The sequence below is a fragment of the Lichenostomus cassidix genome, chromosome 12 (assembly GCF_008360975.1).
Source record: "Lichenostomus cassidix isolate B80296 chromosome 12, HeHo_3.0, whole genome shotgun sequence".
Taxonomy (NCBI): Eukaryota; Metazoa; Chordata; class Aves; order Passeriformes; family Meliphagidae; genus Lichenostomus; species Lichenostomus cassidix.
The window spans coordinates 4,845,759-4,873,198 of record NC_139493.1 but is presented as its reverse complement, the minus strand read 5'-3'; the positions used below and the strand labels follow the sequence as shown (position 1 = coordinate 4,873,198).

At 41.8% G+C, this 27,440-nt stretch overlaps 1 protein-coding gene across 2 annotated transcripts in view; it reads left to right on the top strand.

Moving 5' to 3' along the window:
• Positions 1 to 27,440, top strand: part of TAFA1 (TAFA chemokine like family member 1) — a 203,354-nt gene that overhangs the window by 156,269 nt on the left and 19,645 nt on the right. Inside the window, exon 3 of one of the 2 annotated variants that reach the window (XM_085072330.1) lies at positions 5,936 to 6,073. In XM_085072330.1, the coding sequence (XP_084928456.1) occupies positions 5,936 to 6,073 (138 nt within the window). Of the gene's footprint in view, positions 1 to 5,932; positions 6,074 to 27,440 lie in introns of both variants that reach the window. The other variant, XM_085072329.1, reaches the window with a different exon arrangement.

Genomic DNA, 27,440 nt, shown 5'->3' with positions numbered 1-27,440 from the left:
CAGACCACTGCAGTCTGTTCTGATCCAGTGGGCTAAAAACAATCCAATATATAACCAGGGGACTTGCAGAGCATGTGTGGAGTGTTCTCAATTCCCATGGTTATGGTAACTCCATCCATGAAGAATAGTCCATTAATTGATTTGTACCAGTTATCATAATGGAAAAAAGTAAGTAGGGAGTAATGTTAATCTGTTATAGTTAGGCCAATTTTTTGATGGCACCTTTGTGTTACATCAGATTTATGAGCCAAATTCAGATGTTTTGTGACTTCACTGATGGCAATTATCCTTGACCTTGTGAAAATGGGTGAAAACCCAAAGCCCTCTCTGATTGCTCTGCAGTGCATCCTGTAAGCTTGATCCTTTTCCTTCTGGAGCAGATATGGAATGTCAGTGGATTCTATGTAGAAGAAAAACTGGAGTGTAATTGCACTGTGGCTATGAAGAGCCTTTTATTTGTTCACTTGTGAAGTGGCTCGTGGTGTAGCATGGGACTTCGTTATTCCATCTGTTACAAATTCCTGTCAAAAGCAAAAATGCTGCTTTGTAAGTTCCATAGTAGTGGCTTATTATTTCTTAAAGTAAAGTATAGTATCTTCCCCTGTGCACAGTCTAGTCTGTAGTTCTGGCACATTAGCTGGCATAAACATTTTGATTAAAGCTTATGAATGTATTAATTACACCTGGGAAGTTTCCAAAGCTTATTCAAACTGAAAACTCTTTTAAACTGCAGCCCCCAAACCTGAATTCTTTATAGTAAATGTAAAAATGGCTGTCACAGGGTTGTTTTTTCTTTCTCTTGGATGTTTGTATAAAGACATGAGGTGGCAAGGGTGCAAATCTTTTTGCCCATTAGCTTTTGTGAGCACTTTTTCAGCAAGTTTACAAGCGTCTGAAGAATTTTTACTGTCACATTGTCAAACATTTGCTTGGAGTCTATAGAACTTTAATTCTCTTTTAAATTTTCTCTGTTCTCCTAGGTCTAGAAGCAGCATCTGCATATACTTAAGCATTTTTCAGAATAACATATGGGTGCATGACCTTAACAGGATGATAGCCCTGGCGCTTAGACCGGCTACTTGAAGCTGTATAAATAAATAGAGCTACAATAAACCAGCCACAGTCCTAATGAACTGTCTGGAAACGTTGATAAAACTGCTCCATATGATTTCTTTTGCTTGTATTCCCAGAGTGAATTGCTAATGGTGAGCAGAGGCAGAATTTGGCCAGCAAAGCCCATGATGCTGTTTGGCCATCGCTATTTTTTTTTTTTTTAGCGAGTAGCACGAACAAGTTCTTACAACAACCTTCATCTGGATTAGGCTGTGAGGTGCATTTGCAATGAGCTGGAAGCAGAGGATGTGAATTCTAAAATCAGCGGGCGTATGACCCCGAAAAGAAAGGCACATCTTATCTCTCAGCCGTCTGTGCCATCGCCAAACAGCCCAAGAAGTCTCACCAAAGCGCTGCTCTGCTCATGCATTCACGCTCACATGCATTCATTATGATTGACCTGCCCTAGGAAGGTCCATTAAGTGGAGCTCATTTCAAGCACAGATGGTCCTGAATAGCTTAATGTCTGTCTGGTGGCCGGAATAAGTGAATTCTTGATGGCCTCAGACTTCTGATCACATACATGCAGCCAAGGAGGGAATGAAAACATGTTTATCATTTTGATAAACAGCCCCTCTCATTGCTGCAGGACGCTCCATGTAACTCAGCAGAGTCAAATACTATTAAATTGTCATCACTGTCAAAGGGAGAACATATAAGTTTTGCTACCTGAGTCATAGTTAATGACTTCTACAATGTATAACACAAATCAGTAGCGCTGTTTGCCTTTTTTATGTTTGTTTACTGATAAGTTCAGGCTTGGCTGGAATGCAGAGGCGAGTTATAATTTTGAAGTGCAAAATATGCTTTTATTATTACCTCCTTGCTAGAGATATAAAAAACAGAGATGACTAGAAGATGGCTTTTTGGCTTCTGCCAGGCATGCACTCAGACCCTATAGGTGGTTAGATATTTTAAATCACAGCCTCCCACAGCAGGCTCATACTCATGATAAAATATTTCACTCTGTGGTGTGTAAACTCAAGGTGGCTTTATGACAGAGACAAAATTGAACATGATTTCAGGAGTTTAGTGCCCTCCAATTGGAATGAAACCATTTGGAGGGGTAACAAACAGTTGTCCCCGTTCTACAGTAAGAATGATGTATTATTTCTACAGTTTTCTATTTTAAGTCTATGCAGAGCACAGATTTCTGGAAGGCTAGGGAATGTGAGCAGAGTTTCAATGGCACAAATAGTTGCATTCTTCAACAGTCCAGAATCCTCCCTGGCAGTCAGTTCTGTCCCTCTTGCTTTGGCAGGTGTCACATTTCCTTCATGCAGAGTTGAGAGCCTCCTGTCAACTGAGTGCTCAGGAAGGATCAGCTGCTCTTACTACCAATTCCTGCTAATGTTTGGTGTGAAGAAGATAGCAGTCATGATAGGTCATTTTCATTCATCTCTGAAGCTTCTTGAAGGAAGATCAATGCTCTTCCTGATCTGCTAGTTCCAAATCCATTTCTAATCTTCTGGTTTTCTTGGGGCAGAAGGGAATTATTAAAAAAAAAAGTGGCAAATGGATAACACAGCCACTTCATGAAATGTAATTGTCAACATAACATTCAGAAGACACTTACTTTGAGGATTTTAGGGCCCTTTCCTCTCCTCTTAAGTTCAATGGCAAATCCCCTCTTGACTTGAACGAGTTGGATGAGATTGTTATTGTGGAATCAAAGCCAGAAGCTACTGTAGCTCAATAGGCCATAAACTTCCAAAAAAAGAGACATTACTGGGGTTTATGACAAGGATTCAAACTTTTGCTACTGCACTCACAGCCTATCAGGTCAATAATTCACTTTTTTTTCATGACTCCCAGCCATGTAATGTCCTGCCTGGTCTTCCCATAATCCAGATGATCCATTGAGAAAAAAATCCACTGGCTCAGGAAAGTCATCAGATATTGAATTAGAGCATTTCTTGATGCTCTCCAACCCCCTCCCCCAAAAGAAGAAAGTTGGAAATAAAAAATAAAAATCACAGAATAGAGAGGTATTTTGCATGTCCATCTGAACACATTAAGTGGTTTTCAGTGGAAACTGAAGACAGAATCATGTTCCTCTCCCCATTCAATTAATTTCCTCATTTATGCAACTGAAATAGTTTTAAATAGAACCTCCCACCCCCAGTATATCTGTGGTATATATGTTTCTGTGAATGATGTAGTAAGGAGTGTGCTTTTTCCATGAGATTTTTTTCCTGTTCTCACTGAGCCCATTTATAGTTGTCTGTATTCCCATTTCATATATGGCTTTTTTAAAGTCTCACATGTACATGCATGGTTGGCAAAATCCATACCAGCAAAAAACATTGCATGCAATGTTACCCAGTGGGTATCCATAGGCTAAACATGCTTTAATGGAAAAATCTGATCCCACTTCACAGATTTTCCAGGAAAACCGAGTGTGTAACATGCAAAATTTTCTCCACGTGAGGTGGATTTTTCCTTCTCTGTCAGCAATGGAAAGGATCTTTCTATTATTGTAATTATTATTATTTGCATGTTTTTGTAGTCTATGTAGATAAAACTTCCAATTAATGTGTTTAGCTGTCTAGCAGTTAAACAAAATGTTTTTTCATTGCTTTTATGGTTTCATTTTGTTTTGCCCTTCCTAAACAGCTACACACTTTGAGATAAATTCTTTACTGCTCCAGCAACTTGAGCTTCCACATAACAATTAAAGGTGTTATAAAGCTCCTCCACCACAACCCATTAGTTTGGATAGATAACCAAATAAGCAAGACTAACTCATGTGGTTCTTAGTACTCATACAGCAAATTAATAGAGGAAAATTAAGCATTTAGGTTATTCACAGATATTTACCACACACTCTATGTAGTCTAAAATTAGAAATGCTTATTACCGTGTACATTATCTTTATTGTTGAAGTTGCAATCAATAAAATCACAAATCTCTCTTCTCCTAGGGCATGACCATAAGATGGATTAAACCAATGAGAATCTTTTCATTGCTTTCAATATGATTTGGATGGGGGAACAGGGAGTTTATGTGAAGGATTACTTCATAGAAAATGCAAGCATTTGGGGCTGAGTTGATTATCGCAATTGCTCTTACTCCTCAGAGACACTTCAGAGCCCGTTTGTCAGAGGATGGCTCTCTGAATTGTTGGGATCTCTCTTCCCTGACACCTATTGGCTTTCAAAAAGCTTGTGTCAGCAGGCCAAACGCACCTAATAACTAAGAGATGCAGCAGCATGTCTCTCCAGATGACTTTAATATTTACTGCAGAGTTAATCTCATGCTTGCAAACTCATCAGAGCTGAACCACATGACCACACAACCCAAGCTGGTTTATCCTAACAGGGGTGCTCACTGATTTTCATCCACTGACTCTCCTTGGTAAGTCAGGGGTTTGGATATTTGATATTATAACACATTTCCAGCCTCTGTGGAGTCCCTGTTCTTCGGGAGTTGCTGTACCTTCTGCTACCCCAGGTACACCTCATGGCACAGCAAGGGAGGTTCCCCCTGCCCACCTGCCCAGTGCTTCACCAGAAATGCAACATTTGTAGAATCCCCAGGCACCAGGACTCACTGGAACATCCCACTGGACTCCCAGGGCTCTCCTAAACCCCTTGTTCACAGCCAGACATGGATCAGCATCTCCACACTTCATCTCCTGCCTGGCTGAACAGCACTATGACGTCAAAAGCTCTCAATATTCTTTCAAAAAGAGTGAAAGCCAAAGACATGAGTAATGTGGTTTATGCTGTAGTGAAAGCACTGTACAGTTAGCAATTCTTAATGGTCTGAAGGAACAATGCTCTCCTAGAAAAGCTTCTTGCACATCCTGCCCTTCAGCAGGCAGCACATGAGGCTTTGAAATGAGATGAAACCAACTCTGCCAAATTTACTCTGCAATTTCAGGGAGTAGCCAAATATCTGTGGGGAGCAGGCTGACACCATTAAACACTCAGTGATTAGGAGCTAAACACAGTCTGAGCTGAGCAGCAGAGGCATTACCTGGGCAGTGCATTCACCACTGTGCAGTTTGTCTCCTTGCTCTGCAGGGCTGAGCTGAAGGGGAATGGCTCACCTGACCCTTCATTGCTGTGCTCAGCATATGCCACAAACACCAAGGATCCATGAGCCCAAAGCCTCTCCATCTCTCCTCTGTGTTCTCCATCTAATAAAATTATTGCAAATGTTCATAAAGAACAATTAGGGAGAAGACAAATTAAGCCTGGTGATCTCACACACAGTGGGAATGTTTTCTGCCTTAAAAATGCTTATTTAGGGACTGGGGGAGCAAAGGGAAGTGCTGTTGGGCCACCCTGTAATTTGGAGAGACTCATTGGCATTCACTGAGGGTTGAGTGCTAGCACAGGATAAAATATTTGGAGGGAAATCTTATTTCTAGATGGATTCCCTTAGTCTCTGTCCTTGTATGAGAAAATATTTGTGGAAGAGGCCTCCAATATTACAAGCATAAAACCAGTCAACAGTTGTGGCACATTTTCAGTAGTTTTTTACCTGCATTCCTTCAGGCCCAGACCTTGACAGAGTCATTTTTAGGCCACAAATTAGGTGTATGTCAGAGAAGTTTCTAATACAAGAAAGGCAAGGGACACTATCTACATTTTCTATTAAAAATGAAGTACAGCAAAACCTGGCTTATTAGGGGGCACACAGAAAAATAGAAATAACACTGTAATCCCACCTGTACAGAAGCTGGGCAGAGGCACAGATAGGAGCACGCCTGGGTGCTTTGATTAGCCACTGCTGCTCTTCCTAATCAGAGTGTCAATATTCTCTTTTTTCTTTTTTTTCCTTTTTTTTTTTTTTTTTTTTTTTTTGCCAGAAGGAGGAACGTGTGAAGTTATAGCAGCACACAGATGCTGTAATAAGAATCGAATTGAGGAAAGATCACAAACAGTAAAATGCTCCTGTCTACCTGGGAAAGTGGCTGGGACTACAAGAAACAGACCTTCCTGTGTTGATGGCAAGTAGCTGCTCCTGTATCTATGTTTCTGTTTGTGTACCATTCACAGAAAGCTGTAAGTCTATAGATTGTGCATAGGAATTTTGTTGTGTATTTTATTTAACAAAAATGAAAAATCTGTGATCATTAAGTATATATTTGGACCACCTTCTTGCTACTTTAGTACATAGTTCTGGGCACACAGGTCATAGTAAGATTTACCCAAAAGCTGGGAGCATAGTGCCCACTATAGATGCTTTGATAAGTATGAGAGATTTATTATTGATTAATAATTGGACAAAATCATCCCTTGCATCACTTCATGGGGCCCCATTGGTGTCACATTAGTTTTGATTCATAAATATTTGAACAGACAACTGCCACTCATTTTGATTTAATTAGCCATGTGGAAAGTCAGTGGCAAGATAACATAGATCAATGAATCTAGTTTTCTTGTCCTGAAACAAACATTACAGAAAGCTAGAAAAAAAATCTTTGTCTTTTGAAATCACTGCTGCTGTTGCTTGTCACAGGGATTTTTTTCTTATTTTTTTTTTTTCTGAAGGAAAAACACCATGTTATTTATGTCTGGGTTTGATATCAGGTTTAACTCCACAGGGTGTTTTCCTCTCTGGGGCTCCCCTGCCAGTGCTGCAAGGTGAAACCACACAGCAATCAGGGAGGGAGCCACGACTGGGAAGTGCTCAGCAAAATATAAATCACATAAGATGGGGAGTAAGTGGTGCTAATCCCATTAGTTACCCTTCCCAAAGCTGCTGCTCTGTGTTGCAGAATCCTCAGTGCAGCAGCTTTGTGAAATGCAGTATCTTGTAAAAATCCCTCACTGTTCTTTATGGTGAATGTCGTGTGCTGTTGTTTGTTCCAACCCACAGGTGCTTCAGAGAGCCCTGGGTTGGTTTTGTGCAGCACTGTGGGCTCTGCACTGGGCTCCCCTTGCTCTTTCCATGTTGGAATCCCTGGGGTGGTTGTGTATCTGCAGGTTTTGGAACCCAATATTCCCTCTTCAGGTCCCTTTCTTGGCACTCAGCTTCACCTCAAGTGAGCGAGAGTGGGGAGCTCTACAAGCAAATATTGGGAAAAATGTTCTCTTCTGGGTACCTTTCCTCAATCCCAGGCAGCAGAGGGATTAAAATGGAGCAGGGTGTGTTCCAGTGTAGCTCAGACAGGAGTTATAGTCACACAAGAATATTGGTGGCTGTTGTGGAATGGAGGATTGTGCAGCCAAAGCTCAATCTTGCACATTTGACACCAAAAAGGTGAGAGATTGGGGGGCTGCCATAGAGGAATGAGAACCTTGTGTTTTCTCAGCAGGTATTTCTAGCATATGCATATCTGGTTTATATATTAAAGGAAATATTTATATACACAAGGAAATATTTTATTATTTAACAAACACATTCAAATTTTTAAATTATGAAGCAATGTTTCATAGCTTGTTACACTGGGAATGCGATTCAGCTTCTGAACTCATGACTAAAACCATGCTACAAATGCACCTGTGAATGATTCCACTTTAATCCACATCCTGTCATTCTGTTATTGCTTAATTACCCTGATAACGAGAAGCTTTTCTTTTTCTGCTAAGCACACTCATAAAATGGTAGGTGAAAACTACAGCTGGTCGTAACCAAAGATCAGCTGTACAAGCCTTGAAGAATTTCATGTTCTTCAGCAGGTCATGAAATACAGAGGCAGCAGATAGAGCAGAGAGACACCATTAATTCAGATCTCATAACTCTGTTCAGAGAAGAGAAGCTCAAAGAGTGCTGTGTTCAGAAAAATGTCGGGTGCAGGTGTGGACTGGAGCCTAATTGCTCTGTCAGGATTACAATAAAGAGAAATGTTATTGTCTGGAATTTTGAAAGGAGTTAGGATAAAACAATGGCTAATATGAAAGTGCAAGGCAAGTCCCATTGAAGTCACTGGTAAGACTCAGTGTGACTTCAAAGCCAGCAGACGTGAACTACAAAGGAATGTCTTCCCCTTTCAAGTTTAGTTGTTGTAGTCAGCCCATGGCTGCTTTTGTAGATGGCTGGTGAATGCTTCAAAAGCCCAATATGCTGCTGGTAAAAATTAATCCAAGGGACATTTGCTCTGGCCTTTGTTTTATCCCAGGCTTTGCTTTGTGACTTTTGACATACTGACCTGGTTTAAGTCAGAACTTTGTCCTATTTGGTTGTTCTGCTCTTGCTAAGGCAAACTCCCAAAATTTCCCATGGGAGTCCCACTGACGTCAGTGCTTTAACTCACACAAAGATTTGGGATTTGCTGTTTCTTTTGTACATAAGGATGTTTCAAAAGGTCACCTTCAACTTTCTACCTTCTTTATGTACCATATTGAAAGGATTAAGACCAGTTAATCTCACACTAGGTTAATTTTCACTGTGTAAATGTACATAATTTCAAGAAAGCTTGCTTGGGTCCTAATTAAATACCCACAGGTGTTCAGGATCTGGCCATGGGTAGTACACATCGAAACATACAGGACTTGGTCTGCAGTCCTCCTCCTGCATGAGCTGAAATTCAGGCTAAGTTATTATTTGTGCTATGAAGGGCATGAAGTTGGCATGTATTCCCAAGCATCACTTCCTGCCGAGTCCAGAAAACTTTTTCTTTGGGGTCTCATCTTAACAAAGTACAGTGAGGCCAGGCTGTGGCAGCCTCAGAGGTTATAAATGATTCTTTGGGGCTCATTCAGTAGACATTGTCCTAAAAGCTGCCTCAATCACCACTGAATTGAGCAGCAGCAACAGTGGGAGCAAAGCAAAAGCCAAAACTTGTCACGAAACACAGACAACATGTCTCTTTGCCTATCCTGTTGCACATTTACTTTCATGATGCCCTTCACTACTTCAAGGGTTTTAATGTTTGAAGGATGGTTTGGAATGCTCCCTTCACTCCCTGCAATTTATCTTGCCTGCCATTTGGCCACAGCACATACCACAGGCATCAGGCTGCTCAGCTCTCTGCCATGGATATTGTTATTTTCTCCATTTGCCCAAATACCTCTCCAGAGCAAGACCCAAATGGATTTACTTCAATTTGAACACAAGTTTGAGAGGATCTCTTTTTCTGGGAAAGCAATGTCCAGCATTTCCAGTGGGCTCATGAGGAATCTCAGGCGCCTCAGCACAAATCCCTGTTGCTGGTGCAATTTTTCCTGTAGGCTGAGGTTTTATTCCTTTGTCATATCATTACTATTAAAAAAAAAAACCACCTTATAATTTTAATACTGTCACTTTTATACTGGGAATATCGTGCTTTGTACCATATCCTTTAAAGTGGTATTGAACCATCCTGTACAGTCAGTAGGTGGTTATGTCTGTGTGTTCTTCAAGGTTTGTGAATAATATATAATTTGCTCATCTATACTGGAGTTTACTCTGTTACAGTCAATGCTCTCAGACACACATTTATTTTAATGTTTCATTTTTCTGTTCCATTCCCTTCAATCTTCTTCCAGGCTATTTTAAACTCTTTCACAGGCAAACTCATATTTCTTGCATAATTATCTGTGAAATTTGTTGGACCACTGACTATGGAGTAGCAGAAAAGCACCTGCACTGGCTTTTGAAATTAGCAACAAAGGGACTTTCGTGCAGGTTGTGCATGTTGCCAGTGCTTTTAGGAAATGAGGTGGGTTTAACAGTGGTCAAAACCAATGAGGAAAAAGGAAGGTGCTATTGAAGAGCTGTGCAGTATCTCTGCTTCTAAATTGTACCTGCAAGGAAGGCCTCTGCAGACACCTGAGGTGATCCTGTTCCATGTTGTCTGCAACACAGGATTTGGAGCATTAACTCTCAGGCAGCAGGATTAGTGCTTTGGTCTCCATGGTGTGCTCTTGTCCTGTTTTATAGCAGTCATGCAGCAGGGGAAAGGGAAATCAATCACTGATACAGAACAATAGAATTAAATTAATCCAGTATTTCCCTTTCTCACAGATTGGCTTTGGATCACCTCAAGTTTCAGATGATTCCACAATGTATGAAGTATTAACACACATGTACATATTTCAGATTTCTGTTAGTTTGAGGATCATCCACCACATAGCCCTGTGAATTTACATCACACTTCATCAGGACAGCACTGCCAAACCAAACACAAGTCTTACTGACCACTGGGAGCATCCTGACTTTCAATGCCTCTCTGGGCCAACACCTCACACCTTTCTAGTCCTCCTCCTGGATGATTGGTGCTGCTCATCCTTATTTTCCCATGTGCAATAGTGGGAGCAGAGAGAGGACAGCATTCACAGCACACATTCCATTTGCTGCTGTTTGCTCTCCTTTCTCTCACCCAAGACCTTCAAATGTGAAGGTCATACCTGTTCTGGCACTCCTGAGGCAGACAGCAAGTACAGCTACCCCGCTGACGTGAGCTAATTTATTTTAATTTTTAAATTATGAGTGAGATACCTACTGTAGAGAGAGCATCCATAATTCAGGAATGCTGTGTTCCTTCAGCACAGAGGTGCAGCACAGCCCTGCCTGGCTCTCCCTGGAGTGGGAGCAGGATTTGAGCCTTGTAGAGTCAAATGAAAGGCTCCTATTGACTTTGGGTCAGGTCCTTAGTAAATGCTTTGTTAGAGATAATCCTGTATCTATCAGCACTTACATCAAGTGAAAACAGTTCACAGTCACAAAGCCAATAGTTTTCTATTTATCTAATGTGTACTTTAGGTGGTATCACCAGAAAGTCTTTTTTTTCCCCGCTCTGTGAAAATACTTTCAATCAATTCTTATTTCTTGAAAAAAGGGGGAAAAATGCTTTTTGAAATCCAAGGAGTCAGCTTCTCATCCCTCTAGCTGTGCTTCGGCCTAGATAAGAAGAGATCTCAGGGTCCCATATTATTAATTCACTGTCTATATGAATAACGAGCAGCCTTGGTGAATTATTCCACACTCCTGGGAAAATCTATAGCCCTGTCCTTCTGCAGCACCACTGGAACCAGGCAGTAAGCTCATATTTATTTTTATTTGGTGAATTCAGATGACTTAATTTGTAAGGAGGAAAAAAATGTGTCTCTTCCCCACAGAAACCCATTTAGTAAGCTCAAAAAAGGTCACAGAATATCTCATGTGCTATTAAAAAAAAAAGGAGAGGTGGGGAGAGAAGCCTAACTTTACTGAAATATTTTAAGACTTTCCTTTTGTCCAGATACATCTTCTTGAAATGCCCTTGCAGCCACGCTGAAATCCCAGCCAGATCCTGAGAGGTGCTGACTTCAGAGGGAGCAAAAGCAAAGCTGGCAGTGGCCATCCAGAGTAATTAATTCATTTACCCAGCCACAGTAGCTCTCATTACCAGTTTGCCTTCCCCTTGCAGGGCAGAGGCTGAAGGGAGAGGAGGGCAGTGTGTGGTGACCCTGCCCATGGTGGGGATCAGAGAAAGGATCATCTCCTGAACCCAGAGCATCAGAGAGCAGCTGGGGAGAGCAGAGGGGCTATGCTTCTCCCTGAGCACTGGATGTGCACACCTATCTGGGTAGGATGTATATGGATACGTATCTGTGCATATATATATATATATATTTGTGTATTTTTGTGCACACACTGCAGAGCCACCCTGCCAGAGCTGCTCACACACACAGAGATGTTTTCAGTGATAAAGGCACACGGAGGCAGGACATCCAAACCTCAGCCCACCTGAGCCAGGCTGCAGTGAGGGTTCCCAGGCAGGCTCTCCCCATCTCCCAGCAGGGCTGTGCCATCCGTGCTGCACACAAACCTGCAGCACCCCGGGGAGAGGGAGGTGGATGGTCCTGCCTGTCTGGTGTGGAGATGGTGGAGCTAATGAGAGCCTCTGACTGGGGTTTGTGTGAGCAGCTCTTCAGTGTGGATATAATTTGTCTCCCAACCTATGTCTTACGTTTCTTCCTTTTCCAACTGGCATTGAGGTTTCCTGTGCAGCAAAGCAGCCACCCTTTTTCATACCAAGCTCATAGAACAGCTGACTAATCCACCCTGATGAAGTGCAGACAGCTCACTTAAATCCCAATTTCCGCAGGAAAAACATCTTCCTTTTCTACTTAAGAGGGGTAAAAAAGCCCTAGGTCATGGCCCTATCCCCACTGATGTGAGGGGTGGTCGTTTTTCCAGCTCCAGCTGGCAGATTTCAGTGCTGACACACAGGGAGCAGAGCCCTCATGGCCAACCAAGGAGCACAAACAGCATCCCTGTGGTGAAATCAGGGGATGGCATGGCTCTGGAGCAGTGTGAAGACACACAGGAACATATAATTACTTCACCTCCATACAGAGGAAAGTAACCTTTCGCTCAAACACTTGCAATAAACCCGCTAGAGGCTAAATGGAAAAACAGTAGGAGTTTTCTCCTCTGATAGGCAGCATTAAGTGTTAATCACAGCACTGGAAAGAGCCTGGGAAGAGGGTTTGGAGGCAGGGAGGGCAGCTGGCCACACCTGCATGCCAGGAACCACAGGGAAAAAGAAACACAAGCTGGATGGAAAAAAAAAACCCTAGAGAAAATTCCCTTGCAGGGATGAAGCCACAGGCAGGACTATGAGTTCAGGTAAGGAGTGGTCATGGAGAAAACCAGGACAAGAGGTTTCACTGCTTGGCAGGCACAGATCTGCTTTGGTGAGCCCAGAACAGGAGACCCAGCTCCCTGAGACCTTTGTGCAAATCTACAGAGGGGAGATCTAGGGGCAAAAAAGCTTCAGCAATGCTAAGGAAGGATTCTCACAACAACCCATCACCCAGCAATGCTGAGGGAGGGATTTCCAAATGTCAGGAAGGTACAGAGTTTGGTGTGTATCTGCATGGCAGCAAGAGGATATGTTTGCTACCATTTACTGTCTCTGTGTGGAGAGGTGTTCCTGCTGGTAGAGGATGTGTGGGTTCTCAGGAGAAAAAAGGGTTAAACCTTTACACCCTGCCCTTAAACAAGCTCTGGGTTTTTCACTTGTGTGGCAAAGCACAGCCCAAGCACAACATCCAAAATGCTCCCAGAAAGAGGTTTCACACCCAGAGGCAGATTTTCAGCTGGTGTAAACTGGCTCTTGAAACCCAGGGAGACTTGCTGGTTTGTGCCAAATGAGGACATGGTTTGTTGAGTGCAGGAAGATGAGCAGGATGGTGCCTGGCTATTAATCCTTGCTCACAGTCCTCAGGGAATGTGTGGGATCAGCATCCAGCTAATCAGTGGCCAAGGGGAGCTTAGGGAAACATTAGGGTTGGGTTAGCATCTGTGCTGTAGCCTCTCACACCAAATCCTGGCAGGAATTCTGATGGCAATTCATCTCTGCCAGGGAAGGCCATGTTACTGAGTGGCTAATTCTGGATATGCTCACACCATACATTTTTCTGCATCAGATCCTGTGGTTTTGGTGCACTGTGAAATTCTGTGTGCCTACAGGTGTCTCTAATACATCATGGAAAATTTGTGATTGGAATATTGCAGAGCAGGAAGCCTTTTTTTCTTTTCTTTTCTTTCAAAGTTACCTTCCATCTATAAACATGGAGCTAGTTCACAAGGCTTGAATGTGGTTTGTAGGATTAGGGTTTGAACACAAAAGAAGTGGATGATTAAGTAAAAATAAAAAATGCTCCTCCACAGTGCGCTCTCTTTAAATTAATAAATGAGAACCTGAAGCTATTACACACTGAAATTTTAAAGAGGCAGTGACCAAATCTTTGAAGGATGCAAACACATCATTTATCCTTTTACTGATGCACAGAGTTCAAACAGGAGTCACTAATTTAGCACTGAGAGTGTCTGTTGTGTTGAACTATGTGAATTAATCTGGCAACTGCAACTGAAGGCAGGCAAGTCAACAAGTGTTTAATTGATTTCAGAGGATCAATAATCCATACAATTGATCACAGACACATTTACAGTTTCTCCTCTCAGAATACAACCAGGTCACTGTAGGACTCAAGCCCCTCAGCAGTTTGTCAGTCTGCAGTCTGCTTTGGAAGATTTTTATCCATTAATATTGCAGAATTGTCTTAAGTTTAGGAATCAAGTAAGGACGTTGCAAGCAAGGGATTTGTATCAAATCTGAGGCTTTGTGCTGAGGAAGTGTGCTACTCAGCATGTAAATAGCCTTCAGATTTTGGAACAGGTCTCTATATGTAGGTGTCAAAAAGCAGTTTACTAATCCTGTATATCAAAGAAAGCATTATTCCTCTTTGGGAGCTATTTCCATAGACCATTCAGCTTGCTACAATACCTGCTCAAGGTTCAGCAAGATGGAGTATGGCAAATTTCAATAGTATTTAAAAAGTGCTGCCTCTCCCTTTTGAAACCATCATGCAAAAGACAGCAGTGTGGAAAGGAGCTGTGCTCCACAATTTAGGCATTCTGTCCTGTGTCATTAGTACATAAAAACCATCCTGCAGGCAGTTGGATTGCTTTTAGCATGTGGGTTTGTGTAATCATTTCCTTTTGATTACAATTCCTAGGCAGCAAGCGTATACAGCAGAGTTTTTAAGATGCATGTGCATGGTCAGTATATTTTTTTTTTTATCTTCCAAATGTGCCCAGGACTCAGGAACAGCAAGGTGAAACATCAGCACAAACCATCACTCAGGAATGAAATGGAGAAGCAAATGACACTGTCTTAACTGAGAACAAAGGCAAATCTCCCATTAACTCAAATGAGAGTAGAAAACCTCTCTCTCTATTGGTTTTCTTATTGCAAAATGCCCTCTCCTTTTTCTCCAGACCCCTCCATGAAACACCATCAAATACAGTTGTGTGTATTATAGTTATGCAAATAACAAATGAACTCCATTTCCTTTAGAAGTTTCCTTTCCTCCTCTTGAAAATTGCCAACTGGATGAACACTTTTTAAAACAAGAGCACCTGTAGTCCCTGTTTTCTATAAAAACCCAAGTCCATGAGTGCAGTGAACACCTCTGTCCAAGTTATCCAAGGACACAAGTAGCCATTGCTCTGAGCAGGATGGGGACAGGACAGTGACCACTGCTTGATCACAGAGAACAGGAACAGAGCAGCAGAGGAGAAAATCTGTATGGTTTTGGACAGGTAGTGTTTCCTCTGGGATTCAGCTCAGTAGCAGAGGCACAACCTCATCTTTGCACTGGTGCTTTTCGTTTCTCTTGTTTGTCTGTGCATTGTGATGAATTTGGGAGATCTGAATGGCAGGCAGGGAATCAGGTGAGGTGTTCATGGCAGAGCTGAGAAGTGTGGTGCTTCCCTCTAGCACAGGGACTGCTCCTTCCCTGGGATGACATGCAATTCCAGCCACTCTGCCTCAAAAAAAGGGAGAATTAACTCATGGCACCAGGAGTGGAGAGAGGCTTTGGCTGAACAGGCAGCCTCTGTTGAGAGAGAAGAGTTTTAGGGCAGGAGAGCAAAGGATGGAGGAGCAGGAATCTGCTGTCAGATCAGAAATTTGCTGTCAGATTAGGACATGGGCACCAGAGATGGAGAAAGGCTGAGAAAACAGTGGGGTATTTAATAGACATGAACTCCCCATCATTAAATGTAGGTTTGAAATTAGGAGAGCACTGCTAGCTCTGAGAAGGGCTTGGCAACAGCTTCCCACTAGGGATGACTGCTGGTTTTGAAGACTTCCAGTGTCTTTTGTCACATCCACAAAATGCAAAATAATTAGTGTTACTTGATCAAATAACACTGCAGTATGCTGGTGAGCAATGGGTGGATCACAAACATAAAAGCCAAAATAAAATGCTGTAGAGCAGTCTCATAAAACTCTTTTTTGTGTTAGAGACAAAAAAAAAAAACCCTCTTGAAGTCTTTAGTTACAGTTAGGCTTTATTTGATACAGTCATTTTTTATTGTTTGGTTGACCAACATTGGTATCTTTTTTTTTATTCATTTATTTGCAATAACCTGCTGATAAATCAGCTTTAGCAGTGGAACCAATTAATTCTCCATTGTAAATATTGACTTAGATATTTTTAATCTATTCTGTTTGTCAGAGATGGCAGGCCTGGACTTCCCTGGATGAGCAATAACGAGGCAGCATTGCAGAATCCTTTTCTACTACTCCTCTGAAACAGCCCTTGGAAATTGTGTGTGATCATTGCAGAAAAAAAATCCCACAGCATTTGCAAACATGAATTAAGTAAATTATAGTTTTGCTACCTGGCTTGTATTCTACCAATGACCCCTGGTGCCCACAAGTGGGGATTCTAGCAAAACGTATTTGAGTTTGCAGAGTTCCCAGCTGAGCTGCTCATTAACACATGGCAGGATGGAAACTGTGATCAGAAATGATCTGTGATTACTCAAGACATGGTCTGAATGTGTTCTGTGCAGTCAGGCTGGATAAATCAAGTGAATGGGGGAGGTATGGAAATTCCTAAAATTCAAGTGCAATTGCAAATCGCTCAGATCTGTGTTTTACTGTTTAATGGCACCTTTGGAAAGCTGATACAACTTCCTAATAGAAGGAACAAATTGACAAACCAGGTTAGGAGCTTAAGCCCTGAATTTAACAGCCCTTATTCACAGCTCTTCAGTGAAACTCCCTGCAAGTGTGTGCACAATCCTCTCAGTGTATTTCTGAAATCATCAGGAGCACTCATTTGTAGCTAGCTTTGGGTTAGACCCTTTCCATCTGAACCACTCTCATTTTAAACTCATTATTTATGGTAAGCATAGCCACGCTCTTCATGCACTTTGCATATTCAATTTCCAAGCCAAAATACAGGAGCTGCATTAGCTTCAGTGCTCTCAGCAGGTAATCAGGCGCCTGCAATAGCAAACCTTATGTCACCAGCAGTAATAGGCTGAAATAGTCCTACCCTCCTAAGGACTGTGCCTGCCCAGCTCCTATTAAAATTAATGGGCGCTGGGCATCCATTCCCTCTAGGCAGCTTTGGAAATATCAGCCAAAATGTAGTTGTAAGTATTAACCTTTAGGAAGTTAGTGTTGGCAGCTTCCCACAGCTCTGCATCAGCTCCCAAAATGAGCTGCTCTGATGAGGCTGAGCTTTGATGGGAGAAGCTCCTGCGGGGCTGCTCTGGGGGCAGCTGGGGGCTATTGGCACCTTCAGGGTGTTTTGGCACCTTCGGGGTGTTTTTTTGGCTGAGCAGAGCCTGGGCAGGGAGGAGGGAAATTGCCAGGCTGCCCTTCCCCTCCTCCCAGGAGCAGCCTGTGCTGAACGTGGATTTTTCCTGGGCAGCAGAGGCAAGGAAGCCCCATAAAGGTCAGTAGAGGCGGTGTGAAAATGCTGCTCTGACTCAATGTTGAAGTCTGGGGCAGAAATGACAAAAATATTACAGCCCAACTGTTAAAATAAGCATATTTGGTATAGAAAAATATCTGCCTGTGAATGCTTTTATATATTAAACCTTGTAAGGAACTTTGCCCTGCTGGTTTAACATTCTTTAATTAGTTGGGGTTTTTTCAGGGTTTTTTTTTTTCCTTTCCTATCCATGTTTGCAAAGAAAAATAGTCTGGCATTTTAAAAGAAAAAGAGGATTAGAATAATTTATTATTGGATTGCTATTAAACTAATAGAAACAGCAATATAAATTCATGTTTATATACAACCTCCAGGTCTCAGGACTAATCCATACAGATGGTGACCTGTGAGGAAGCAGTGTTCCTGGAATAAATTTGCTGGTTTAGGCTGGAGGGTTTCAACCCAGCTAATAAACTCTCAGCAGTGCATGTCTGAAATGTTACTGCAGTAGCTGGAGAGCAAACTGTCCCCTGTTTCAGGGTTTTTTTCACCAAATAGTTCTAAAATAACCAAAGTGTAATCACCACACTCAACTAGCAGATTGTTCATGGACACAAAATACAGTCCTAAATCAAATAAATTGCTAACTGTGAAGCATTTGCTAGGCTCTGCTTTGCATAGTATGAGATAAGAAGCAAATATAATGCACTGGTCTCTATTACTAAATGCTGCTAAAAATGCAAAGTGATAAATGTGCTCTTTCAATTTCAGCAGTGCATCATTAGTAGAGAAACCCTGTAAGGGTCACCTGCATCTTAATGACTTGGATCTTCACCACCACTGTGAGTGCAGCTCTGTGGTTTTGGTGGACAAATGTGCTGTTTTAGGAAGTACTAATGTCATTCTGCTGAATTCTGCTGCGTTTTTATTCTGGTGTTCTTACCTTTTTGCTCTGCCTTCCTAAACATGACTGTCTGATAGTGATGGACCTGGAGGAAATGTGTAGCCAGGGACATCAGCAGTGCTTGCAGATCAGGAGAAGCAGAAGGGGCAGCCAGAGCGCTTCCTGGCTCTGCTGAGTCCACAGCTTTTGGGCAGAATTATGGGCAAAGCTTCCTGCAGTATCCCTGTGCTCAGGGTGTGGATCATGCCCTTGTTCTGCCAGCTTTTCCTGAAATATTAGGTCTTGCTCCACGTAGCTTTCTGTAGAATACAAATCAGCCATGTTGCTGTAGTTGTCCTGCTTGTACAACATATTTTGGTTATGTCTAGCCTTGTATTTGCTCACTTCATGGCATACTGCAATATGTCAAAAATGTAGATGCTGCTGCTTCCTATATAATTTTTCAGCTAAAAGTGACAGGTGCCTGGAATTATTACTGTATTATTTTTGTTTGGGGTTTTTTCACTAAGAAAACAACACCATTGATGTTGAGAGGTTCTTCCCAGGAGTTTTGCAGAGACCAAGGGGGCTATACTTGCACTCTGAAATCTAACAAAAAAAATACAATCTGCTGTTTTATGCTGCAAAACAAGGCAGGCATCCAGCAAGGGCAGGAGCACAAGCTTCATGTAACAAGAAGAAAAATTGGGCTGTGGGCAAGGCAGGAGTGAAGAGAAACCACAATGCTGAGTGTCAGCAGACTTGCTGTGTAGGTAATACTGGATGCAGTAAATAAGCTCGAATATTTGGATTTTTTTTTCTTTTTTATTAACATGAAAGAATGTACAATAACTAAATAAAGACATGCACTGTTCAGATCAGAGTTACTGTACCTGTGAAGGGTGAGATAAAAACAATGGGGGGCAGCCCCACAGGGTCATGGTTGGCAGTCAGTCTGGGGAAACCCTAAGGTAAAAGGAGATATTCCTACAGCCTGCTTTTCATTCCCATCCAAAAATACCCTTCCTTCCCATTTCTCTTTGGTGTCAAAATAAATGAAAATGTTTCATAGTGATTAATGGTGTGCTGGCTACACAGTGAATGCCAGTAGGATGCAGCTGATCAGCAAAGAGGATATTTTCAGAAAACCTCATCATATTTTGTTTTGACTTTATGCTGACATGTTGAAATTTGGCAAAAAAAAAAAAAAAAAAAGTGATGTATTTCAGGCAGTTGCACAGGCAAGTGGGTGAGCACTCAGAGGATTCTATGGTGGGAGATTCCTTTCCAGAGAAATGTTCCATCCCTGGACTTATGCTGGGCTGCTGGTTTGTCCTCCCTGGATTGTCCTCCCCAAGCATTCTGTCTGCAGAACAGGATTGCAGGAGCATCCCTGGGCTCTCCAAGACCACCCAGCGTTGGTGGCACTGTGGGACCCTGCACAGGGTACCTCTGAAAATAAAAGGAGGTGACAAATGTCACCATGCCCTTGTTTCCTTCAAGAAACCATTTAGTTATTTGCAAAGTGCTTACAAGGTTTTGGAGGAAGGACCAAAAAAACTGCAACCTAATGCAAATTAACTCTGTGCTTGTAGGTTTTGATGGAGCTGGTTATACATAAAGTCTGTGCTGTGTGTATTCACCTGGAGACCTAAGCTATTATGTAGTAAAAAAGAACAACAACAGCGCAATATTGTTGCTTTCACTACCATTGATCTTTAGTTTCCCACTTCAATTTTGCCTTCTAGATTAAGGGTGTGTTTTTTGTACTGCTGTGTATGTGAGATGTTTAAAACTTGCTTGAGATTTCAATTTCCAGAGGGTTCTGTTGGCTGAGGTTGTAGCTTATCTAATATTTTGACAAAGTCCAAGCTCTGTGTTGTAAAAAAGTCAATTTAGTTTTAAGCTGTTTTTCCCCCACTACAGTGAATAATCCAATTTTTAATTACTTTTTCTAGGTTTTTTCTTATTATTTTTTGAGTATGATTTGCTGAAAATTTAGTTGTTTGTCATTACTGTAATTTTAGTGGAAGGGACACTGGAGAAACCAAGCCTCACTGGAATAGATTGTTATCCAGTGTAATGTATTGATCAGGTCAGGCAGTAAATTAACAGGAGCAGAACACCATTAAATTTTGAACTTAATTGCCTTCTACTCTTAATTTCTATTGAATATAATCAATAGGTGCCAGAGGAAAGTTAAAAGAGTTATTTAGCAAGCTGCTATTTCCTGCAGCATAATGGAAAACTAATGTTTCATCTTCTAGTTGATGCAAATAATTTGTAGTTCAAGTGTGGCCACTTAAGCATTTTATCAAAGACTCACTTTTAGTTCTGTCTTGATTAATCTCCATCCCTCCAAGAAAGAAACATGATTTAGTGACACAATCTGTTTTGGCTCAGCTGCCCCTCTGGTCTTTGTTGCCCTGCAGGATCTCTCCAGTCTCTGTTCCCATCTCCAGCCATGCACACACTGACTCCAGGGGGTATTCTCAAGCCAGTACCTTCCAGTATCATTTCCTTTTCCAGGGAAATGCCATGTTATAGCCACTGGAAATTAAAACCATAGCCTTGCTCTTGGCTTTTCTTCTGGTTCTTCTTGGTTCTTCTCCCAGCTTGTTTGGGCAAGTTGCTCATTTCTCTTATTTTCCTGCCTGAAAAACACCATTGTGACCAATTGCCTTCACCAAGGGCTGGTGTCAAGCTGAAGTGTTGCACTTTCTTGCTGGACTCCCTGTGCTGATGATACACTTTGCTCTCCTCTCCAGGCTACTGCTCACTGTGTTACTCCTTGTGTCTCACATTTCCCTCTACAGTAATATTCTAGATACCTTTTATAACTTGCCGTTGAATTTCGGTATTGCTTATCCTGCTGTAATCTGAACCCAGACCCTTATAAATCAATATCTCAGTGCTATTATTATTATTTTTACACCTCTTTGAGTACTCTTTCCATTACCTGGCCTTTTGCTAATAAAATCCTGCAGAGGAAACACCGTGTTTCAGGTGGCCCCATGCCAAAGCTGTGTGCCCAGTGTCACTGCCCCGTGGAATTACAGGGACATTAAAAAGCCATTGAATGGAGGATAGACATCTGATGCAAATTAAGGAATTATTGGAAATTTTGGTGGGCCTTGGAAGGTGTATTACTGAAGCAGCACACAGAATAAAACAGGCCAAGGTAATCATAGCTCATATTTTATAACAGTGTCAGTTCTGTGCCAGTGGTGCTGCTCCATATTTATAACTTTCTATTGGCATGAGGCAATTCACATTCAAGCTAATGGGAGTTTTCCAGGAGTGTTGATTCAGGTTCCTGATGAGAAATGAGTATAGCCCCTTTTGCTCATCTTTACAGCAGAAATAGCAGTTAGAGTTGAGAAGAGTCTACTTGAGGTTTTATGAAGTGGAGCATAATGATGCACCAAATGAACAGACCTTCATAGAAGTCTCATTTTCCAGGAGAGTTGACCTATACTTGCTCTGAAAACCAAGTATCTTCAGGGAGGGGCAAGTCACCCGCCTCAAAATAGAGTGACAACCAGTGATCCTTGCTCTGAAATCTTGACCTATATCTGCCCACAGCTCTCTCCATTATGAAATGTGTAAAATGGGTATTTTACTGGGAGCACGTTTGGTTTTATTCAAGTCCTGTATATTTAGAAAAACACTGCTTGCTGCCTGTGCAAATTCAAAAACTGCCAAATCATCAAAAGAGCTGAGTATGAATTTACCTCCTTGACAATTATTCCTTGTCACATTATTCTGGTTAACAGGGAATTCATCACAGCAGAGAAGAAAAAATAAAGCCTCTTGACAGTTACAAGAAATTACCTGTGCTTACAATAATATATTTTCCAAGGGAAGGCTGGAGGGCAGAGTTTGACAGTGCAGAAGCTGTACCACCTGCAGTGATGTCTTGTGACCATCATTGGCCTGGACTTAACCTTTGCAGAGGGAAGACTTGTTTGTGTTATAGACCAGCAGGAATTGTGAAAGCTTCACAGTCCCAGCTCCCCAGAGAGGCTGAAATTCTCCTCTTTTGGCCATTCCACTGGTGTCATCACTGGACTTTATACTGGGAGGAGACAGAAAAGTGGTGTTGTATATTTAGGGGACTGAAGCACAAAGCCCAGGTGCCCATGGAAGTCTATGGCCAACAGGAAATTGGACATGGGGCTAATTGAGTGCCTCTGGCCAGGATGGTGTCAGCAGCTATAATGGCATTCCCATTCCCCGTGAAGAGCTTCTCCTCGTGTTTCATTCTTCTGCCAAGAGAAAGATAAAAGCAGATTTTTCTCTGTCTCACTGAGGAGGATCCCCTTTTCATCCAAATGAATTATGCTGTCTTTGAGGCGCCAGATTAATCTGTCTGTGATATCCCTCGTGCATTGCTTCCAGACTAACACTTTATCTGTGTTCCTTCTTCCATGATCTGCTGGTACAAATGAAACCTCTCACACATGGTAGGATGGAAATGCTGCTGCCCACTGCCATGAAAATCCCTGCAGGTGCAATTCTGCCCTGCTGGAGAAGAGAGATGAATAATAGACAATATTTATGTTAAGGTTGATTACGAGGATAGTTTGGTGCAGTTGAAGCTTCTTCTCTGACTTGCTGTTGTCATAAAAACTTTGTCAGCCATAGATTATTGCATTTTAGGTACACAGAGCAGGACAGTCAGACAACGTAGGAAGTCTCAGAGACACACATGAATTAGGATTAAATGGAGCAAACTAATTCTCAATCAGATCTAGTCTCCACTAAAACAAAGAAGATGGAAAGAGACAGGATCAAAATTAGGCAGATAGCAGATTGCATTTCTGGTTGGGGAGAAGTCCTGGCTTATGAAGTGCTGGTGAATTTAATGTTCAATTCTACCCTTATTTGTCATGCATATTTGTAAAGCATATTTGCAGTTATCACCTTCTAGTTGAATCAGGGCAGTGAGTTTTTGTTTTTCTAGGAGTACTGGAGGTTTTATAGCTTAGCCTTGGCAGAAGTCTGTCTGTGGAAATACACAATTCACATCATGGTTAGGCTGGGCACTGCAATTGTTGCTGCTCTGTCTATTCTCTGCCGTGTTTGTAAAAGGATCAGGATTGGAGCTGTGAGGTTTTCTTGTGTTCCCTAAAGCCAGAAGTGTATTTGCACCATTTTTATCCCCAGAAAGTTATCCACTGCTCACAACTTGCTTTCCTGAGAAAAAGCCAGACCAGACATATTGGAAAGCAGGCTTATTTTGTGCATGCTGTCTGCAGTGTTAAGAAATTATACCAGAAACGACCCAAAACCTCCACACAACAGACACCAAAACCCCACAAAGAAACAAAGCAAAGTAACCTGCCAAAAAGATCCAGCTCCTCAGAGGTTTAGCAACATGATTCTGGGAGTTTCAGGCCAAGATAATATATTCTTTGCATAACTATTCAGACTGAGTGCACTGACTCTATGCATGAGCTGTTGTCAATTCTGTCTTGTCATTCAATCTGAAGAGAGTTTTGGTGGCACTTTGGAGTTTCTCACAACATTGGTACTGGCAGGTGTAAGACCTTTGGACTCTGCTGAAGGGGAGCTGAAGGGAAGCTTCAGTTTCTGGAAGAAGGTTTGCCATTGGTTTCACTGCCAGCAGAACTAACAAAAAATAGCTGCAGGAAAACGATATAACATGGTAAAAATGGAAAGGTCATTAGATGGCATCACTGGCAGTATGAGGGTGAAACCCTGCCACTTATATGCACTTATTTTCCAACAGTTTCAGCAAAACAAGGAGATTTTCACATCTTTGTCCTGAATGATAAGCAAGTGCATTTTATAGAGATGTGTTCAGCACTGCTATAAATAACAATTTCTCTTTTTGCCTTTGCAAGCCATCATCAGGAGGTGATGGCATCACCTCCTCATTCCTACCCTCCATCTACCCACAGAGCCGTGAGAGCATGCATGTAAAAATGCATAAAAATGTCAGCCTTGCAATTTAAATGTCAACTCTTCAATCTTATTCCTGTACATTCAGACCCTCCTTTGCATACAGCATGGCTAACTTCTTACCATTCTGGTTGTCTTCAAAATGACAGAGGAAACATCCATGGCCCTTTCTGATAGTTCCATTTGCTTCTGTCCCCTTGCAGAACACAGCTGTAATGCAGTGTGCTCTGCTGAGAGACCAGTCACAGGATAGTTAATATCCTTAGGGATATTAAGTACACACAATTCTGTTGTCTTTGTGCTGATCTGACTCCCTTTGGCTTCTCCAGAGTTTAGCAGGCTCCTGCTGAAATGCTGCTGGGATTTGGCTTCACTGTGATCTCTCCCAGCATCTCTGCAAAGGTTTGTCCTTGTTGCCCATTTCTTTCAGTGCCCTGAAGAAAAAGAAAACACAGAATTAGATGTATAGATATAGATCTATATTTGTGTGTAATCCATTTCACAGCTGTCTGGTTGTCTGGATGGGTTTTCTTTCCCATCCTGTGTAGATTTTTCAGGTCTGTATCAAGGGAAGGCATTTGGCATCAGGCTGAGTGATGCTTTGGTGGGTGCTGCAGGCTGCTGAGGAGCACAAATGCATCACTGCTGCACTGCTGCAGCTGCAGGCAAGTGCAGCAAGAGCAAGTGCAGCAAGAGCAGGCAAGCCTGCTCCTCCTCCTCTCTCCTTAGTGCAAACTGAGATTCTAAAACTCACTTTCAAAGACTGAGGGCATCCAGTGAATTATCTAAATTTCATGTTTGGGCACCTAAACCACCACTTGCCCTTGGTGGTTTCCTAAATTAAAAATTACAATTTAAAATAAAAAGCCCTAACTATGCAATTCATTTTCTCATGTTTATTCCATTTGAAAGTAAAACCAAATACAATGAGTGTGAAAAATAAATTTACATAACTTGTTAGCTTTTGAAGAATTTCCTCCCAAACAGTAATAACAAATGTACATGTGTACATTAGGAGATTTCTCTGGGGTCAGATTTTTTTAGTATTATTGTTATTTAGCTAGATGAAGTCTTATGGCCATTCTTAAGGAACTCATGAGTGCCTTTCTATTCCACTGCCCACAGAAAGTGGAAAAGATTGCCTCTACTACTCTCTCTGAAGGAGAACATAAGTACAACCTGATATTTTCACTGAAGGATCAGGGATATTTTTACCATTTTCTCCCATATCCTTCAGAGCAGCTTGTACAATCCACAGTGATCCAGGGACAAAAATATGCTTTCCCTTCTACCCAGGTAGGATTTTACAGTGTCAAGGTAGGGCCTGAAAAGTGCCTTGAGATTCTTGCAGTAAAAGTGTTGAAGAGACACAGTAAAAGTGCTGTGGTGTGATGAGACACCAACTTGCAGCATGAGCCTCCCCATTACTACAAAAGCCTTTAGAAGTCAAAAGCTGCCCTAATTTGACTATTTCCACCTACTTTTTAATTTAAAAATAATGCTGATAGTGTTTGAATAATTCATTTATATTAAAATACAAAATTTTGAAGTACATCAGCCACTAAAGCCACTTCCTTGCAGAAGCCCTTCTGCCTTTCCCTGGCCAGGGCTGCTGCTCCCTGCAAGGCAGAGCTGGAAGGTCTCCCCATGAGCTCCCCACTCAGAACTGAAGCCTTGAATGCTCCCTGGCCACGATTTGAGGCCCTGAAAGCACAGTAACTGAATATTCATTTTGTCCATTCTTCAGAAAAATAGTTACAATTTGAAGAACAAGAATAGCTCCATTCAAGAGCTGTGATGTGAGCAAAGCCTCTGCCACTGCTGCCATATCTACGATTCTTAATAAGGAGCCAACAAAGCCCATATATTACCATGTATAAAAATAATAAAAAGAGATATCCAGGGAGAGAAATTATGTTTTTGTCCTGAAGTGATGTGGGTTGATTAGAAGCACAGGTATTATTTCTCTCTGTTGTTCCCTTCTTTGTGCAGAGCAGGACAATCAGTGCTCCTGCTGCAGGGCTGGGTGATCCCAGGGCTTCAACATTTGGAGCAGCAGATACTTAGGGTAAAACCTTCCCCTGATTTGAGCTGAACTATTCATCACACACGTAGCTGTCATTAATCTTACATGCAGAGCCAGGCTTCTCATATTTCAAAATCTTTGGAGAGGCAGCTTTTTAATCTATATTTGGTTCTTCTTTTTTCCCCCCTCTGAGATTGATTTCTCTTTGCATATATTGCTGCAGTAGTTTCAATTTAAACAGAACCCTGAAATAAAATAGTTGAATTTAAAACCCTAGCAGAGAGAAAGGAAACAATTATCTTGAAATTCTTTTTTTTTATTTTTTGGAGGTAAAAAACTTCAATGGCAGCACTGCTGACTGCCAAAATTGACATGCATTTTAACTTCTGTTTCAAACAATGCATTATCTTAATCACAACAAGAGGGCACATACTCCAGGATGGAGCCATAAATTCAATTAATCTCAGTAGTAATTCTCAAAGCAATTCATTATAATACAATGCAGCAGCTTGAAGTATCTAAATTAGAGCAGCTGAAGATGCTCAATGACCAGAGGCAGATGCAGAAGCTGCCCAGCAGCTCCTGGTGGCAACTTCTACCTTCTTCTGCCTCCTCTCTGACACATCATTCCAGGCAAATGGCAGATCTGCTCCTATGAGCCAGGAGAATGAAGAAAAAGCACAAGGAACAAAAAAGTCAGGAAAAACAGGAGGAAAGGTAGAATTGCTGTGAGGGTAGCAAGTGGCAGGGGGGTAAGGTCTAAACTTATTCTCAAAAATACATGAACTACAGCAGCTGTGGGTTATGTAGTACTCCTATCAAAAATTTCTGGTGACCAGGAGCAAAATTTTTAAGTGGTTTGCATATCTCTCTGGGTTCTTGAGATAATAATATAGCTGTCTGCTCCTTATTTTGTAGGTCATTTATACAGCTCTTACTCTAAGCCCTTCTGTCTGCTAACATTCAAAAAAGGATGTTGTTGGAATCCCAACCTCTTTGCCATTTTGCAGAGCTTAATGTGGACACAGAACATTATAAATTCAGCACTGTGTGTCACTATGGGAACTGTTCCTGCTGCCAGACAGCGTTGGGAATGAGCTGGGAATTGGCTGTTGAGGCACGTGTGTGTGTCTGTGTGTGTGTGTGTCTGCCAGGCAGCCACATGCATAAACATTCAAATGCAGATATGTAAATTTTACCATTAAGTGTTTGCACCTCTTTCCTTCCCCATTGCTTCTTATTTTGCTTCATTTAGCAGAGATTATCTCTGTAAGTCTGGCAACCAGTCAATTACTGAATTCCTTTCAAAGGCACGAGAAATGAAGATTACAAAATTCATCAAGCTAGCATAAATCACCATATCTTCCCCACCTGAGGATCTGACCCT